Consider the following 16,307-nt stretch of genomic DNA (forward strand, 5'->3'; position numbering starts at 1 on the left):
GAGTCATGCTCTCTCAGTTTCCTGGCATTTCTCAGGATGTGTGTTTTGCATGCGGTATTAGTCAGAATGACCTTGATGGGTCTGGGTCTGGGGTTGGGATCACTTTGAGTTTGTTCCCTTTTTCTGCCGAGTCGGATGATGCCATTCGTAGCCACTTTGCTACTGTCAAACTCTGGACTTACACGTGTAAGGATTTCTGTGATCTGCTTTGCATCATGCACAGCAGTGTCTCCCTGTGCCTTGCTCTCACACTCTTTTACATTGAACAACACAATGTTGTTCTTCCTTTCCTCCTTTTCGTGCTGCTCATCGAGGTACTCTTTGACCTGCACCCGGATATGATTTTCTACTCTGTCCTCCTTTTGCAGCAGCTTCAGGATTGCCTGGTTCTGCTGTTGGAGGGTTATGACAATTTCAAAAAGTGCCTCCAGCTTTGCCCCCTGCTCTGCTATTCTGTCTCCAGGAGTGACATTTTTGCACTCTACCTCACAGAGGCTGCAGAACCATTTGAAACTTGTCGGTTTGGCAGTTTCCAGGAAGTCGTACTCTGAGGGAGACACCTCAGTACACCCGAGATGGACCCATCCACTACACCTGTCACATTTAATAGATCTGGCGTTTTTGCCAATTATTTTCGTGCAGATGCGGCAAGGGGTGGGTACATCATCATCGTCCAGGTATACTACAGGGGAGGTGGTGCCGGATGAATGGCACTCAGCTGCAGAGCTCCCGCTCTTTGAGCGAGTCTTATCTCCAACTTTGGTCCAGTGTGCTTGACTGGCCGAAGGTGCCTTGGCACTGGCTAAAGGGCTACCATCATAACTTTTGTTACGTACTCCCTTAACCCCTTGTTTCTGGTGTTAACCATTTTGAAATTTTGATTTTCACACACTCAGTCCCTTGGGATAAAACAAATTAAACTCAGATAAGATGAACAAGTAGACCACTCACCTTTATTTAGTTTCCAACAAATTGAAGAAAGTTTTTGCCAGGAAGAAAGGATAGTCAAAATAAAGAAAAATGAAAGCAGTGCAATAACAAAAAGTGGTTATTTAAAGAGAATGGTGAGAGTAATCGTGTCTCTGTTAAGTATGTCAACTTTCACTTGTGTAAAGCTTGGCTGACACAACGTGATCGAGTTCACTCAAGTCATGCCACCATCACATCCACCACACAAACTAGCTGTAAGAGCCACTCAATGGGCTTATTTCACCCTTTCTGCTAAGACCCCCCCTTTTTTTTACACCACAAAAATAATATCTAAATAACTTGATGCCCAAACATTTAGAGAAAATAGAGTGAAATAGGGTGAAAACTGAAGCGGTAATTCAGTACACGTCCGCCATCACATCAAGGGCAGTCACTAATCATATGATTCAGTGTCTGCATGATATGTAAACGATCATCAACAATTCTTCTTTTTATTTAAAAAAATATTTATTTACTTATTTGTTTGTTTTTGTGATCGTTCACACATTGGTTCAAACGTACATAGGTTTTGACAGGCCATCCGTTCCTCTTCGATTATATAAATTATCGGTCCCCGATTAAACAACACAAACGTCTGATAACAGTACAATTTTATGAACATGTAATGTAGCATTTACTAATATTTATGACTGGTTTGTAACTTTTCTTTAGATTCTGAGACTTTTACTTTTTATTTAACCAAGGGCTATCACTCTTGTGGTTTGCATCCCGCAAAGTGAGTGTAAAATTTTCCCATCACCGTTAGAGTTGTAATTCTTTCTCAGTTTCTGTTTTATTTAGACATCACATCAGATCAGTTCTTCCCATATTGTAACTTTTAAGTTTCTTGGATTGTAACAGGCACATTCCTACTTTCATTCAGTCCATATAACAGTCGTGTCGGAATATGACTTTGCAATCTTTGGACCTAGCTGTGTAGCTTGCTTGGTCGACAGGCAACCTGGAACATGCTGAACCTGCAGTAGCTAATCTAAAAACAGCTTATGTGAATTGAATTAGAATAGGTCACAATATGTTGTAATTGGTTCGTAAGATATTAAATAACATAAATGATGTAAATGCAAGACATATCTTTAGAATGTCGGACTATGATAGTACAAGGAATAAAAGAAAAAAAATTGATTATGATGAATAAAACAAAGTTTCTTATACAAGTTATAGAAGTGTACTTGCGTACCCCGCCCAGCAACAACAAACAAAAGAAGAGAAAATAAATAAATAAAATATAATGGAAGAAGTGAAGATGAAGATTCGATGGGGACATAAAAAGGCCGAGAGGTCTAGGCAGATGACTTACCAGTACCTATACTACTCCTACTACAAAAAGAAAATGCAGCATCCAAGTAAAATTAGCGAAGAAATCAACCTGTCGATCATGGCTACTCACGATTTCAGATTGGACTAACTGTTCATTCACACAGTGATTTTAGTATTTTACCTGGTTATCTTTCAAACAAGTTTCAGTTTAACTGTCCTGTGTTGAAAAACGTTATCTCCCCATCCTGATCTGTTGTGAGGCAAGATTGGCATTTCGTGATTCTGTGTGAGTTTGGTTTTTGTTTTAGCTGAGCAGAGTGTGTGTGACAAAAATGTGTTAAAATCAAAACCAATGGATTATATCCCCTGTAAGGCATGTTTAAAAGAGAGAGAGAGAGAGAGAGAGAGAGAAGTACCATTGCCATTAGTTGAGAACTAATTGAATCCAAAATGTACCAGAATATTTAAGTCATTTAAAAAAGTTAAGGTTATAAGATGTAATAAATAAGAAAGCGGTGTTAAGAAAGATGAAATTGTAAGATGTAATAAATTAGGAAGTGGGGTATTACTCTTGTTTTGTCCCATCTACAGTGTTAGAAAGCTTTTTGCAAGTCAACAACAATACACTGCAAAATCACATTTGTAACACATATAATGAATAGCCCATTTGATTAAGTGATCCATCTGTTTGGTTTTGTCAGTCTAGTGTCAGACCTTTCTATTCGTGGTGTGAAAGTTGAACATGTGAATAAGTGTAAATATCTAGGGGCTGTTATTGACAATGAATTAAACTTTACTGCTAATACCCATCTTATTCATAAAAATTGTCAGTCCAGAATTCATTACTTACAAAGGCTCAGAAGTCTCCATGTCAATGATAAAGTACTGCAGAATTTTTACAGATGTTTTATTGAATCAGTGTTACTGTCCTCTTTTATATGCTGGTATGGAAGCTTAAGTTCGAAATGTAAGAATTATTGAACAGGATAGAGAATGTCTGCAGTAAGATCACAGGAGTGAGACAAAACAGACTTGCGGTTCTCTTCGAACAGCGAGTCACACAAAAAGCAAAACTGATCTCAAATGATAGCAGCCATTGACTCAGTATATACTATCAACTTTTACCATCTGGAAGACGCTACAGGACTCTTAAATTCAAAACTCTTTCCAAGAGTCTTAGATATAAAAACAGTTTTATCCCTGTTTCAGTTAATTTGTTAAACAAATAAATTTTACTACTTTATGATGCCATGTGTTGTGCCTAATAGGCTGTATCTAAACTGTGTGTGTGTGGGGAGGAAGGTGGTGAGAGGTATGGGTGTGAGTGGAGGGGTGTGTGTGCGTGTCTGTATGTGTGTGTATGTGTGCGTGTGCATGTGTGGCATGTGCATGCATGCGTGTGGATTAAATTAATGCAAGGAAGAGAGAGAGGTGGAAGAGAGTTTTTTTTCTTTTGTTTTGTTTTTAAATAATCAGTTTAACTGTTTATATAATAAGGATTTAATGCTACTGTGATAGTGATTTTAATTTTCTGAATTTGATTTTGAGCTGAGATGTTTCATTTTACTAGAAAGTAGAATGAGGCTGATCTTAGTGATGATGTAATTGATGTTTTTTATAACCTAAGTGGATGTTTATATGCCTGTAATTGATGCTTTTATGCCATGTTTGTTAAAAATTTTGTTGTATGTATGTTTTACAGATTAGTATTTATTTATGTTGATTTTACCACTATAATAATTTGATACTGTGTGCATGTAAATATACAATAAGTGTGCCTGGGTGCTTGCATATGGGCGGGTGTGTGAGTGCGCACATGTATGTGTGTGTTTTAAATGATGGAAAGTTAATGAACTCGCTTTGCTATGACTGAGTTGAGTGTTATTTTGTTAGGAATATGTTGTATGCCAAATTTTTCCGTTTTGTGTATAATTTGTATGTATCACAGACTTCACCACACTTAATTTCTCTACAAGATAATAAAGGTATTCTGATTCTGATTAAGAAAGAAATTAACTGATTTGGGGATATATGTTAATTATGTGCCCTTTGATTCAGTGTAGAATGCTGATTAAGTCATAACACTTTGGGTAAATTCCAGAAAGTATCTGGTTACAGATTGTGGGTATCTGTATACATTGATTTATGTAACCACACAAGCTTGCAAAATTAGTTTGGTGAAAGTCTCCCAAGTATTTGGAGCCAGTTTTGCCCATCAGTGATTAATCATTAATGCATGATGCATGTGACAATGAACAAAATATGCCCTGCATGCATGTGGACATCACTTAGCAAGTTAGCCATTTAGCATTTATATCAGATAACTTAACTTGTTATTTTATATATCCTTTTCCATATGTATTTGTGAAAATTAACCTGCAAAAAAGAGACTCCCAGACTGACAGTCTGTGGTTGTGTTGTGATTTAACAATGGTAGTTGGTACATTGGTAGGTTGATTCATTGACAACACTTGGATCTTCTCTGCTTAAGTATAGTTTGTGTAGTTATTCAATAACTTATTGTCATTTTCTGTACAAAATTAATGTTTCATTCTGACCATTTGGTTGTGTTGTAAACAACACGACTAAATTATCTGGACAACATTTAGACTTTCTCTCCCAAAGTGTACATTATACTTTATAGCTTTGTGTGTATATGATTTAATAAACACACTTTCATTGTCAGCCATTCATAAATGTTTTAGACTTACAGTTTGGGTGTGTTGTAAAATTTTAACATGACTGATTATTTGACAACACTTAGACCTTCTCTCCTCAGGTACGTTATGTGTGCAAAATGAATACTCTTTCATTGTCTGTCATACAAAAAATGTTCCAGACTGACAGTTTGGTAATGTTGTCTGATTCTTTGTGTCCTTCTGCCCTTTGGTATGCTTTGTATGTAAAAAAAACCCAAACCCATTTGTGATACAAAAATGTTTCAGACTGACTGCAAACATGGACAGGCACAGACGGAGACCGGAAAACACCTTACTTTGGGATTACGGACATGGTCATCAGGAACCTGAAATGCCGTCAGAGCCTTGGGAGCATCATGGGGATGGCCGAACCACCATCCACAGACAGTTCTCAGCCAGGCTTCCTCGCCTTGAACCACACTTTGATGAGCATTCTCCTGGGGGCTTGAGGAACCCAAGTAGCAGACATGTTTCAGGGGAGGTTTTCCGCCATGATCCCTATCTTGATGATTCTTCTCCTCACTGGTTGGTGAGACATCCAGGGTGTCCAAGTTCAAGGACGCATGAACTGTTAGCACGACGCCAGGGTTCTGATCATTTTGACCCAAGCTCTGCGTCTGAAGACAGTCACTACAGAGGCTCAGAACCATGGAGAAAAGATGGTGTGCGTGATGCTTTCTATCATGAACGTTTCCTGTCTCAAGAGGAGCTGTTGGTGCCTCGTCCTGATGATAACAGCTCTGTTAGAGCTCGTGGGTTTCTGTCACAACGCTGCGGCATTTCTGCAGGTCTGGACCAGGAGTCTAGCATCAGGGATCAGAACTGTTTGAGGGATACCTATGCAGTGGAAGGAACCAGGACTTTTGATCAGATCGGGAGCTATGATGAGAGAAGACAAGACTGTGCCAGAGATTGGTGTGATTCCACCCAAAGACACGGCCCAGTACAAGGTTTGGTCAGAAGCCAGGGTGTTGCGGAAGAGTCAGTCGGAGTCCATGGTAGCGCAAGAGGTTGGGATGATTCTGGAAGAAGTCAAGGCCTGCTGCCAGAGCTGGTCAGGAGTCATGATGCGGAAAGAGACTTTGTTCGAAACCGTGACAGTGCCAGAGATATTGATGATTCTTTTCAGAGGCTCGACAGAGCTAGAGACTGGGAGGATTCAATTCAAAGTTTTGACCCGGCAAGAGATTCATTCCCGAGCCATGACTCAGAGCTAGACTCAGTCAGAAACCCTGACCTGACCAAAGGTCTGGTCAGAAGGTACAACATGATAAGAGACTCACTCCAGAACCATACCAGTGCAGGAGGTTTAGAAAATCCTGTCAGAAGCTATGACTATGAGCCTTCCGTTACAAGCAATGCTTCAACATCGTATGAACCTGATCCCATGTCGAACAACGGTGACCTCGTCGAAAGCCTTGACCCATCACTTTCCCATCTGGCAAGGGTCTTCAATTCAGCAGAGCTGAAAGCTCTTCAGAAATTCATCAATGGCAACAAGCAGCCGCCCAGTGAGGAGACTGCCCAGGCTGCGAGCATGGACCAGGAAGCAGTGGCAGAGGATCTGAGTTCCAGGAAGCGTGAAGACCTGTATAGGAAATACAGGTTTTTCAGCAGTCCAGATGTGGACATGCCAGCTGCATGGCACCACGCCAGAGGCGAGCATGTGGAACGCAGTGCGGTCCTTGAAAACGGTATGTTTAAAAGTGGTACGGATGGGGAGAGAGAGAATCTTTAATGACTGTGTGCTTGTGTTTCCGTTTGATGTTTGATGTACATGTGTGTGTATGTGTGTGTGTGTTGTGTGTTTGTGTGTGTGTATGTGTGTGTGTGTGTGTGTTTGTGTGTGTGTGTGTGTCTGTCTGTCTCTGTGTGTTGCTTTAGTTAATCAGTTGCTGTTGATTAGGGCCCTTCATGATGGAGGTAAACACACTCACACACATGCACACACATGTATGCATGCACACACGCACACGCGTGCACACACGCATGTGCACACTTGCATGCACACACACATGCATACATGCACACACACGCACACATCTATACACATCATTTGTACACACACAAATCACCCATGTGCTTGTGTAAAATGCACACACACAAATGGATCATATTCACATTTCAGTAATAAAGCTTATGAAGTTGTTGGGCCAAAGAAAACTGTGGCCAGGAAATACAGAGTTTAAAGGATTTTCCATCCAGTGAGTGAAGGATAGAGATACTTCCAATCTGCCAGGTGAACAGATGTGCAGACCTGCTAGTGCCTGGACTCCCCATCATGTGTAATACACATACAGAAGATCAAACACACAGGATAAAGATCCTGTAATCCATGCTTATCAGTGTTTGGTGGACTGTGGAAACCCCCCAAAATACCCAGCATGCCACAATGCATTGACTGATTCACCAGCAAATCAATAATGTTGGTTTGGTTGAAGAAGACGACAAAGAAATTTTGCAAGTGTGGAGAAAAGCTTGTCCGACCCCATGAACTGGACCTTTCTATTTTCTGTTTTTTGCTATTTGACCAAGCATTTCTCCCGGCTGTGTGTTGCCAGAAATTGGACAGAAGAGGGGCCGTGAGCTTGAGCCATTGCCATTAGATCTTCAGCCGTCAGCTGCAAAACAAGCCAGGCCTTTCAGTCTCCTTGAGTTGAGGATTGACAAGAGAAGCCTCGTCAACCCTCCAGACTTGGTGAGTCTTGGTTTAAACAGTATTTTAATTACACATACTTAACCGTGACCCAACTAGTGCAGACTCTGGCAGGGGTCTGACATTCCTGCCTGTGCAAACTACTATCCGCCTATGCGGAGAAAATGAAACTACGGCCGATAACCTCCCGGAAGTAGGTAACGGTTTAAACAGTATTTTATTTGGAACATGTCACAATACCAACACAGATATCGATGAACAGGACAACAAGAAAATCTTATATATATATATATAAAGTCCTGTCCTGTCACATGTACATACTGAATATGTGACGGGTGTCATCATAACTAGAAGACGTGAACATACATGAGTTTTGAACAAAACTAAGCTGAGATATAAATAAAGTGAAGAAAATGAATAAAAACACGAGTGGTGGAGGAAGAAGTCAATAGAGAGAGAACGAGAAGCATCAACGCTGGGGGCATAAGCACAGCAAGACTTAACTTGGCCGAGTGAGTCTTCATGAATAAGCAAACATTACAAATATTTTGGGGGGTGGGGGGGATGGGGGGGGGGAGTAGGGGTGGGGGGGGGGGTATGGTCATGGTGAGGGGGGTGGTGGGGGTGGGTAGCGGCAGTGCAGTAGGGTCGGTGGAGATGAAACAGAGAAAGAGAAATGGAGAGAGACTTTTGAGATTGAGAGACGTGTAGAAAGAGAGAGAGGGGGAGAGAAAGAGAACAAATTTGTTTGATGAGGGAAGAGGAATGTCTAGATCTATCTATCTATCTATCTGTCTGTCTATCTATCTGTCTGTCTGTCTGTCTGTCTATCTTGACAGTATCTATCTGTCTGTCTGTCTATCTATCTATCTGCCTACATCTGTCTATTATATTTATAAATCTGTCTGTATATCTATGTATATGATAACATGTATTTGTATAGTGAGATATGTACAAACACATGGTAATTTCTCTTCAGAGATAACAACATTGACTTTACTTTCACTCACACACACACACGCACGCACGCACGCACGCACGCAAAAAAAAAACACAACACCACCCCATCCCCTTCCACACACACCCTAACCCCCCACACCCCCTCCTTCACCCCCTCCCTTCCCCACACACACCCTTCTGATTCTTCTCCCTCCCTCCCTTCTCTTCAGGAGGGCCTGTTTGATGATGATCCCAAGCCTGCCCCCGCCCCGAGGGTGGACGTGAACTCTCTGCCCAACGACCAGAAGTTGAGGCGCCTCATCGACCACCTCCACCACCGGCCCCGGAAGGGCGAGAGCGACGGCGCCTTCCTTCACCTGGCGGTTGCCGCCATCCACCTGAACCCCGGGCTGAGGTGGGGGAGGGAGGAGGTGGAGGCTGGTCTGCAGCTCCTGTCGATGACGCTCAGCCTGGGCCGGGTGTTCCTGGCGCGGGCTGTGGGCTTTGGGAGGACGGCGATGAGGAGGAAGTGCTACACCATGGCTTTGCAGGTAGGCGTGTGTGTGTGTGTGTGTGGGTGTGTAGTGTTGTTGTTTGTGTTGTGTTGTGTTGTGTTGTGTTGTGTTGTGTTGTGTGTGTGTGTGTGTGTGTGTGTTATGTGTGTGTGTGTGTGTGTGTGTGTGTGTGCGTGTTATGTTTGTGTGTGTGTGTGTGTGTGTTATGTTTGTGTGTTTGTGTGTTATGTGTGTGTATGTGTGTGTTGTGTGTGTATGTGTGTTATGTTTGTGTGTTGTGTGTGTGTGTGTGTGGGTGGGTGGGTAGGCCAGGTCTTCCTGGCGTGGGCTGTGGGGTTCGGGAGGAAGGCGCTGAGCAGGAAATGCTACAGTATGGCTTTGCAGGTAGGTGTGTGTGTGGGTGTGTAGTGTTGTTGTGTTGTGTTGTGTTGTGTTCTGTTGTGTGTGTGTGTGTGTGTGTGTGTGTGTGTTATGTTTGTGTGTCTGTGTGTGTGTTGTGTGTGTGTGTGTTGTGTGTGTGTGTGTGTGTGTTATGTTTGTGTGTTGTGTGTGTGTGTTGTGTGTGTGTGTTATGTTTGTGTGTGTGTGGGTGTGGGGGGGGGCCAGGTCTTCCTGGCGTGGACTGTGGGGTTCGGGAGGAAGGCGCTGAGCAGGAAATGCTACAGTATGGCTTTGCAGGTAGGTGTGTGTGTGGATGTGTAGTGTTGTTGTGTTGTGTTCTGTTGTGTGTATGTGTGTGTGTGTGTTATGTTTGTGTGTTTGTGTGTTGTGTGTGTGTGTGTGTGTGTGTGTTATGTTTGTGTGTTGTGTGTGTGTGTGTGTGTGTGTTATGTTTGTGTGTTATGTTTGTGTGTGTGTGGGTGTGGGGGGGGGCCAGGTCTTCCTGGCGTGGACTGTGGGGTTCGGGAGGAAGGCGCTGAGCAGGAAATGCTACAGCATGGCTTGGCAGGCAAGGCAAGGCAAGGCAAGACAAGGCCTGGTCATGGCAAGGCAAAGGCAAGACAAGGCAAGGCAGGAATTATTTGCATACTTGTGTCCTCAGGGCACGCTTGTGTCAGTATGCGTGCATACATGTGCATGTGTGGGTGCGCATGGCTTCATTGAGCATGGGCTCGTTTTCTTTCATGTTTTTATTTCAATCTTTTGCCTCCTGCGTATCATTTCCTTCAGTATTTTTCAGGTTTATATATATATATATATATTTTTTTTTTATAGATTTGTTTTCTTGATTGTATTTTAATTCTACTTTGTGTGTGTTTGTGTGTTTGTGTGTGTTGTCTTGTGTTGTGTTGTTGTGTGTTGTGTTGTGTTGTGTGTGTGTGTGTATGAGTGTGGGTGTGTGTGTACTGTTGAACTGAAGCCTGACTGAATGACACAGGAAATGAAGAATGATTAGCGCCAGAGAAAGACAGAACTGTGTCTCAGTCGGCTCTACCCAGTTAGGCAGCCTGTTGAGTCATGCAAACGGCTCCCATGTTTTGTTTGTAAAGCGCTTTGTTAGAACTTGGTCTCTGACCAGCCAAGGATATGTGCCATGTCGATTGGAATAGTGGTATTGTTGTTGCTGCACGATCGTGATGATGATCAGTGATGTTGTCATATATTGACGCTTTGATGTTTTACTGTCATTGACTGTACAGTCCTTTGTGACAGGGGGGAACAATACATTATCAGGAAACATAAGATCAAACAAAGAAACATAATATAAATCAACATTCTCATCACACATACAAATAATGTATATACCGACAATGGGACAAACAGAAATCAACGTTGTCATATATTGAGTTTGTTGTGTCAGGTGGTCCCATGTGTTTGGTCAGAATTTAGTTTTCAGACACGGATAAGGCACATACAGCCTGGGGTCAGATTTGAGTAAAAAACAAACAAAAAACCCCAGTGCCTTTTAGGCCAAAAATTGCAGTAAGTATCTGCTTCAAGCAATGAATTCATCGATCAATCCTGCAGAAACTGCTGAACCACGACCCCGAGGAGGTGCTGCGGATGAGAGATGTGGGGCTGCAGGGGGTGCGGCGACTGCTGGAGGAAGCCAAGGAGTGGGTAAAGTCCCCCCGGGAGTTTGGCTGGGTCAGCTTCGTCGGGGTGCTCAAGACCTTCGACCCCAACAAGCTGGATGTCATCCAGAGGTTGGAAGCCTAAAACTTTAAGTTAGAAGAGTCTCTAAACTGCGTTTGGTTTTCTCTCCCCGTTTTTTTTTTTTTTTTTTTTTTTTTTTTTGCATCGGTTGTTTCGTTTTCTGTCAATAGATAGATGTGTATATGTATATATATATATATATGCCTATGTTCATGTATATGTGTATATTTGCATGGAGGTCAGTCATTCTCCTTTTTTTCCCCCCCCGCCCCTCCCCTCCCATCCACACCTCCTTAATTCACACACAGCTATCTCTCTTTTTTCTCTCTACTTTACAATAGAGAGAGACCAGACCAGACCAGACCAGATGATTTATTCAGATAGGCCATAGCCCCTGTTGATACAATAGAGAGAGAGAGAGAGAGAGAGAGAGAGAGAGAGGGGGGGAGGCTGACTGGTAGACAGACAGAGTAGAGAGAGAGGGGAGGCAGGGAGGGAGAGAGGAAGAAAGGACACAAAAGAGAAAGCCAGAAACACAGAGAAGGAGAGAGGTGGGAGGTGATGGGGGGCGGGGGGGGGAAGAGAGAGAGAGAGGGGGGGAGGCTGACTGGTAGACAGACAGAGTAGAGAGAGAGGGGGGGCAGGGAGGGAGAGAGGAAGAAAGGACACAAAAGAGAAACCCAGAAACACAGAGAAGGAGAGAGGTGGGAGGTGATGGGGGGTGGGGGCGGGGGAAGAGAGAGAGAGAGAGGGGGAGGGGAGAGGCTGACTGGTAGACAGAGTAGAGAGAGAGGGGAGGCAGGGAGGGAGAGAGGAAGAAAGGACACAAAGGAGAAAGCCAGAAACACAGAGAAGGAGAGAGGTGGGAGGTGATGGGGGGTGGCGTGGGGGGGGGGAGAGAGAGAGAGAGAGGGGGGGGGAGAGGCTGACTGGTAGACAGACAGAGTAGAGAGAGAGGGGAGGCAGGGAGGGAGAGAGGAAGAAAGGACACAAAGGAGAAAGCCAGAAACACAGAGAAGGAGAGAGGTGGGAGGTGATGGGGGGTGGCGTGGGGGGGGGGGGGAGAGAGAGAGAGAGGGGGGGGGAGAGGCTGACTGGTAGACAGACAGAGTAGAGAGAGAGGGGAGGCAGGGAGGGAGAGAGGAAGAAAGGACACAAAGGAGAAAGCCAGAAACACAGAGAAGGAGAGAGGTGGGAGGTGATGGGGGGTGGGGCGGGGGAAGAGAGAGAGAGGGGGGGGGGGAGAGGCTGACTGGTAGACAGACAGAGAGAGAGAGGGGAGGCAGGGAGGGAGAGAGGAAGAAAGGACACAAAAGAGAAACCCAGAAACACAAAGGAGAGAGGTGGGAGGTGATGGGGAGTTGGGGGGGGGGGGGGTTGGGGGGGGGGGGAGAGAGAGAGAGGGGGGGGTGGTGGAAGACGAAGACAGAGGAAGAGAGAGATGAGGAGATGAGATTCATATAATCATATAAAGCGTTTAACATCCAGTCAGTAAAAAAAAAAAACCGAATGATTGATTTGTTCTTTTGTAATATTTAATTCCAGCATCCAGCTTCAGAAAGTAGTAAATCCATGTCTGCCATTTAGCGAAGACTGGAGGTAACTTTAGCCGTGTCTGTTATTCAGTGAAGACTGCAGCTGAATATTTTTTTTCACCACTGGAGAAAGGATAATCATGATTTTGTTGTTGTTGTTGTTGCTCCATTGATAGGATCGACAGAGCCTTATCAGCCTCCCAGTGCGGGCTGTCCCGAGACTTCTCCGTGAGCTTGGAGAATGTCGGGGGCAAGGTGTTCACGGGCAGCCTCTACATCGGAGGCATCCTGCAGGGCCAGGGCACCGGCTTCAACGTCAAGGAGTCCAAGATCAGCACCTACGAGAAGGCCTTCGCACGTTTCACGGAGCTGGAGCTGCCCGACGTCCTGAAGGGAGCGACGCCTCTGGTGAGTTTGTGTGTGTGTGGGGGTTGGGGTGGGTTGGAGGGTGTGGGGTGCGTGGGGGTGAGGGTGGGTGTTCGTGTGTGTGTGTGTGTGTGTGTGTGTTATAGTGTGGTGTGTGTTTGTTGTAGTGTGGTGTGTGTGTGTTTGTTGTAGTGTGGTGTGTTTGTGTGTGTTTGTTGTAGTGTGCTGTGTGGTGGTGGTGTGTGTGTGTGTTTGTTGTTGTTGTGGTGGTGGTGGTGGGGGTGGTGTGTGTGTGTGTGTGTGAGAGAGAGAGAGAGAGTGTGAGTGGTGTGTGTGTGTGTGTGTGTGTGTGTGTGTGTGTGTGTGTGTTGTAGTGTGTGTGTGTGTGAGGGGGAGGGGAAGGGTTTATTTTGTTTTGATTTCTTGTGTTGTGATTTATTTGTTTTTTTTTTAAATCTTTTTTATTAATTGATTGCATATTTATTCATTTTCAAACTTATATTTTTATTGTTTTCTTTTGTTGTTTAGGTTTTGTGTGTTCATCACACTGCGATATGTGTTTCAGCTAATCATCTCTGTAGATACATGCATGAAGTTTTCCTGTGTTCTATGATAACAGCAGTGTGTGCTTTTTTTTTCAGGTGCTTAGTTCTCATTTTTTTTCTGCTTATTTGATATATTAAGATTATTATTGTATTATTATTATTTAGTGTTTTTTTTGTTTTGGTTTTTTTTTTGCGTAGAAATGAATGACTGTGAGCGCTTCAACCTGTGAAAACAGAAGGAGCGAAAGGAAGAGAATGCAAAAGGAACGTTGGGTTTAGAAAACCAAACCAAACATATTGTTGTATTTGTCGTCTAACATTTCAGTATGTGTTGTGGAGCTTGTTTTATCTTCACCTTCTTCTTCTTCTTCTTCTGCATTCATGGACTGCAACTCCAACATTCGCTCATATGCATACGTGTATGACCGTTTTTACCCTGCCATGTAGGCAGCCATACTCTGTTCGGGGTTGTGCATGCTGGGTATGTTCTTGTTTCCATAACCCACCAAACGCTGACATGGATTACAGGATCTTTAACGTGCGTATTTGATCTTCTGCTTGCATATTACACACGGAGGGGGTTCAGGCACTAGCAGGTCTGCACATATGTTGACCTGGGAGATAGTAAAAATCTCCACCCTTTACCCACCAGGCGCCATCACCGTGATTCGAACCCGGGACCCTCAGATTGACAGTCCAACGCTTTAACCACTCGGCTATTGCGCCCGTCGATCTTCACCTTCAAAAGTCAGAGAAATATTGCCTCATTGGGATCTGTAGCATCACTAAACAGTATGATTACCACAAGTTGCTGTGTGTAGTGGAATGTTTCTGTAGACGGTTGGGAATTGAGTTACTGAGCAGTGGACTGTTTGAGGCGACAGTTGGGATAATGAGTTTCTGTGAGCAGTGGAATGTTTCTGTTGACAGTGAGACGTTGAGTTACTGAGCAGTGGACAGTTTGTGTTGTCAGGAGGGATATTGAAGTTGCTGTGAGCAGTGGAATATTCTGTTGACAGTGGGATATTGACTTTATAGTGAGCAGTGGAATATTCTGTCAGTAGTGGGATGCTGAGTTATCGTGAGCAGTGGAGTCTTCTGTCGACAGTGGGATACTGTATTAGCGTGAGCAGTGGAATATTCTGTTGACAGTGGGATACTGTATTAGCGTGAGCTGTGGAATATTCTGTTGACAGTGGGATACTGTGTTATTGTGAGCAGTGGAATATTCTGTCGACAGTGGGATACTGTGTTATTGTGAACAGTGGAATCTTCTGTCGACAGTGGGATGCTGAGTTATCGTGACCAGTGGAGTCTTCTGTCGACAGTGGGATACTGTATTAGCGTGAGCAGTGGAATATTCTGTTGACAGTGGGATACTGTATTAGCGTGAGCTGTGGAATATTCTGTTGACAGTGGGATGCTGTGTTATCGTGAGCAGTGGAATCTTCTGTCGACAGTGGGATACTGAGTTATCGTGACCAGTGGAGTCTTCTGTCAACAGTGGGATACTGTATTAGCGTGAGCAGTGGAATATTCTGTTGACAGTGGGATACTGTATTAGCGTGAGCTGTGGAATATTCTGTTGACAGTGGGATGCTGTGTTATCGTGAGCAGTGGAATCTTCTGTTGACAGTGGGATGCTGAGTTATCGTGAGCAGTGGAGTCTTCTGTCGACAGTGGGATACTGTGTTATCGTGAGCAGTGGAATCTTCTGTTGACAGTGGGATACTGAGTTATCGTGAGCAATGGAGTCTTCTGTCGACAGTGGGATACTGTGTTATCGTGAGCTGTGGAATATTCTGTCGACAGTGGTATACTATGTTATCGTGAGCAGTGGAATATTCTGTCGACAGTGGGATACTGTGTTATCGTGAGCAGTGGAGTCTTCTGTCGACAGTGGGATGCTGTGTTATCGTGAGCAGTGGAATCTTCTGTCGACAGTGGGATACTGTGTTATCGTGAGCAGTGGAATATTCCATTAGTAGTGGGATACTGTGTTATCGTGAGCAGTGGAATATTCTGTCGACATAGAGTGCAGAGCTGAAAGGGAAACTACACTGAAGAGTATCACACATAAAATGTTCTTCAAAAATACAACAACAAAAAGCAAACAAAAAACAAACAAACAAACATCAGAAAAGTCTTTCTCAAGTACAGACCATAGCTCTTAAAAAAAAAAAAAAAAAAAAATTTACCCCCTACAAATAATATGGCTGGTTGAGGAAGAAACATGATAGCAGGTAATTTCATTCATCAACATTACATACTCAGTAGTGTCCTTCCCCTGTGTGTGTGTGTGTGTGTGTGTGTGTGTCTCTTCTTCATTCAAAACTACCTTGTAACTTTTTCACAGATATGTACTGTTTGTATGATATTGAAAACTACCTTGTAACTTTTTCACAGATATGTACTGTTTGTATGATATTGAAAACTACCTTGTAACTGTTTCGCAGATGTGTGTACTGCTTGTATCGTTATTCTAGCTTCAAGTTTGTGAATATCTAATTGTTCATGTATTGCTTTGTTTATTCTTTTGTTTGCTTTGTATATTTCTGTAATGTTGTAATGAATATGTGCGCACAGACAGACACACACACACACACACACACAAAACAACATAAAAAAAAACAAAAAGACAACAAAAACCAACCCCCCCGCTCCAAACACCAAACCCCCCACCCCACACCACTAAAGAAAAAGAAGAA

General features: G+C 43.5%; 1 protein-coding gene across 1 annotated transcript in view; it reads left to right on the forward strand.

The window, feature by feature from the left end:
• The first annotated feature begins 1,696 nt into the window (after positions 1-1,696).
• The window catches only part of LOC143289911 (uncharacterized), a 27,512-nt gene continuing 12,901 nt past the window's right edge, over positions 1,697-16,307 (forward strand). Inside the window, exons 1-6 of the mRNA XM_076599150.1 lie at positions 1,697-1,705; positions 5,193-6,640; positions 7,508-7,644; positions 8,772-9,092; positions 11,025-11,203; positions 12,865-13,096. Coding sequence (XP_076455265.1) covers positions 5,206-6,640; positions 7,508-7,644; positions 8,772-9,092; positions 11,025-11,203; positions 12,865-13,096 — 2,304 coding nt within the window. The 5' untranslated portion in view covers positions 1,697-1,705; positions 5,193-5,205. The remainder of the gene's footprint in view (positions 1,706-5,192; positions 6,641-7,507; positions 7,645-8,771; positions 9,093-11,024; positions 11,204-12,864; positions 13,097-16,307) is intronic.

Source organism: Babylonia areolata, chromosome 14, assembly GCF_041734735.1.
Source record: "Babylonia areolata isolate BAREFJ2019XMU chromosome 14, ASM4173473v1, whole genome shotgun sequence".
NCBI lineage: Eukaryota > Metazoa > Mollusca > Gastropoda > Neogastropoda > Buccinidae > Babylonia > Babylonia areolata.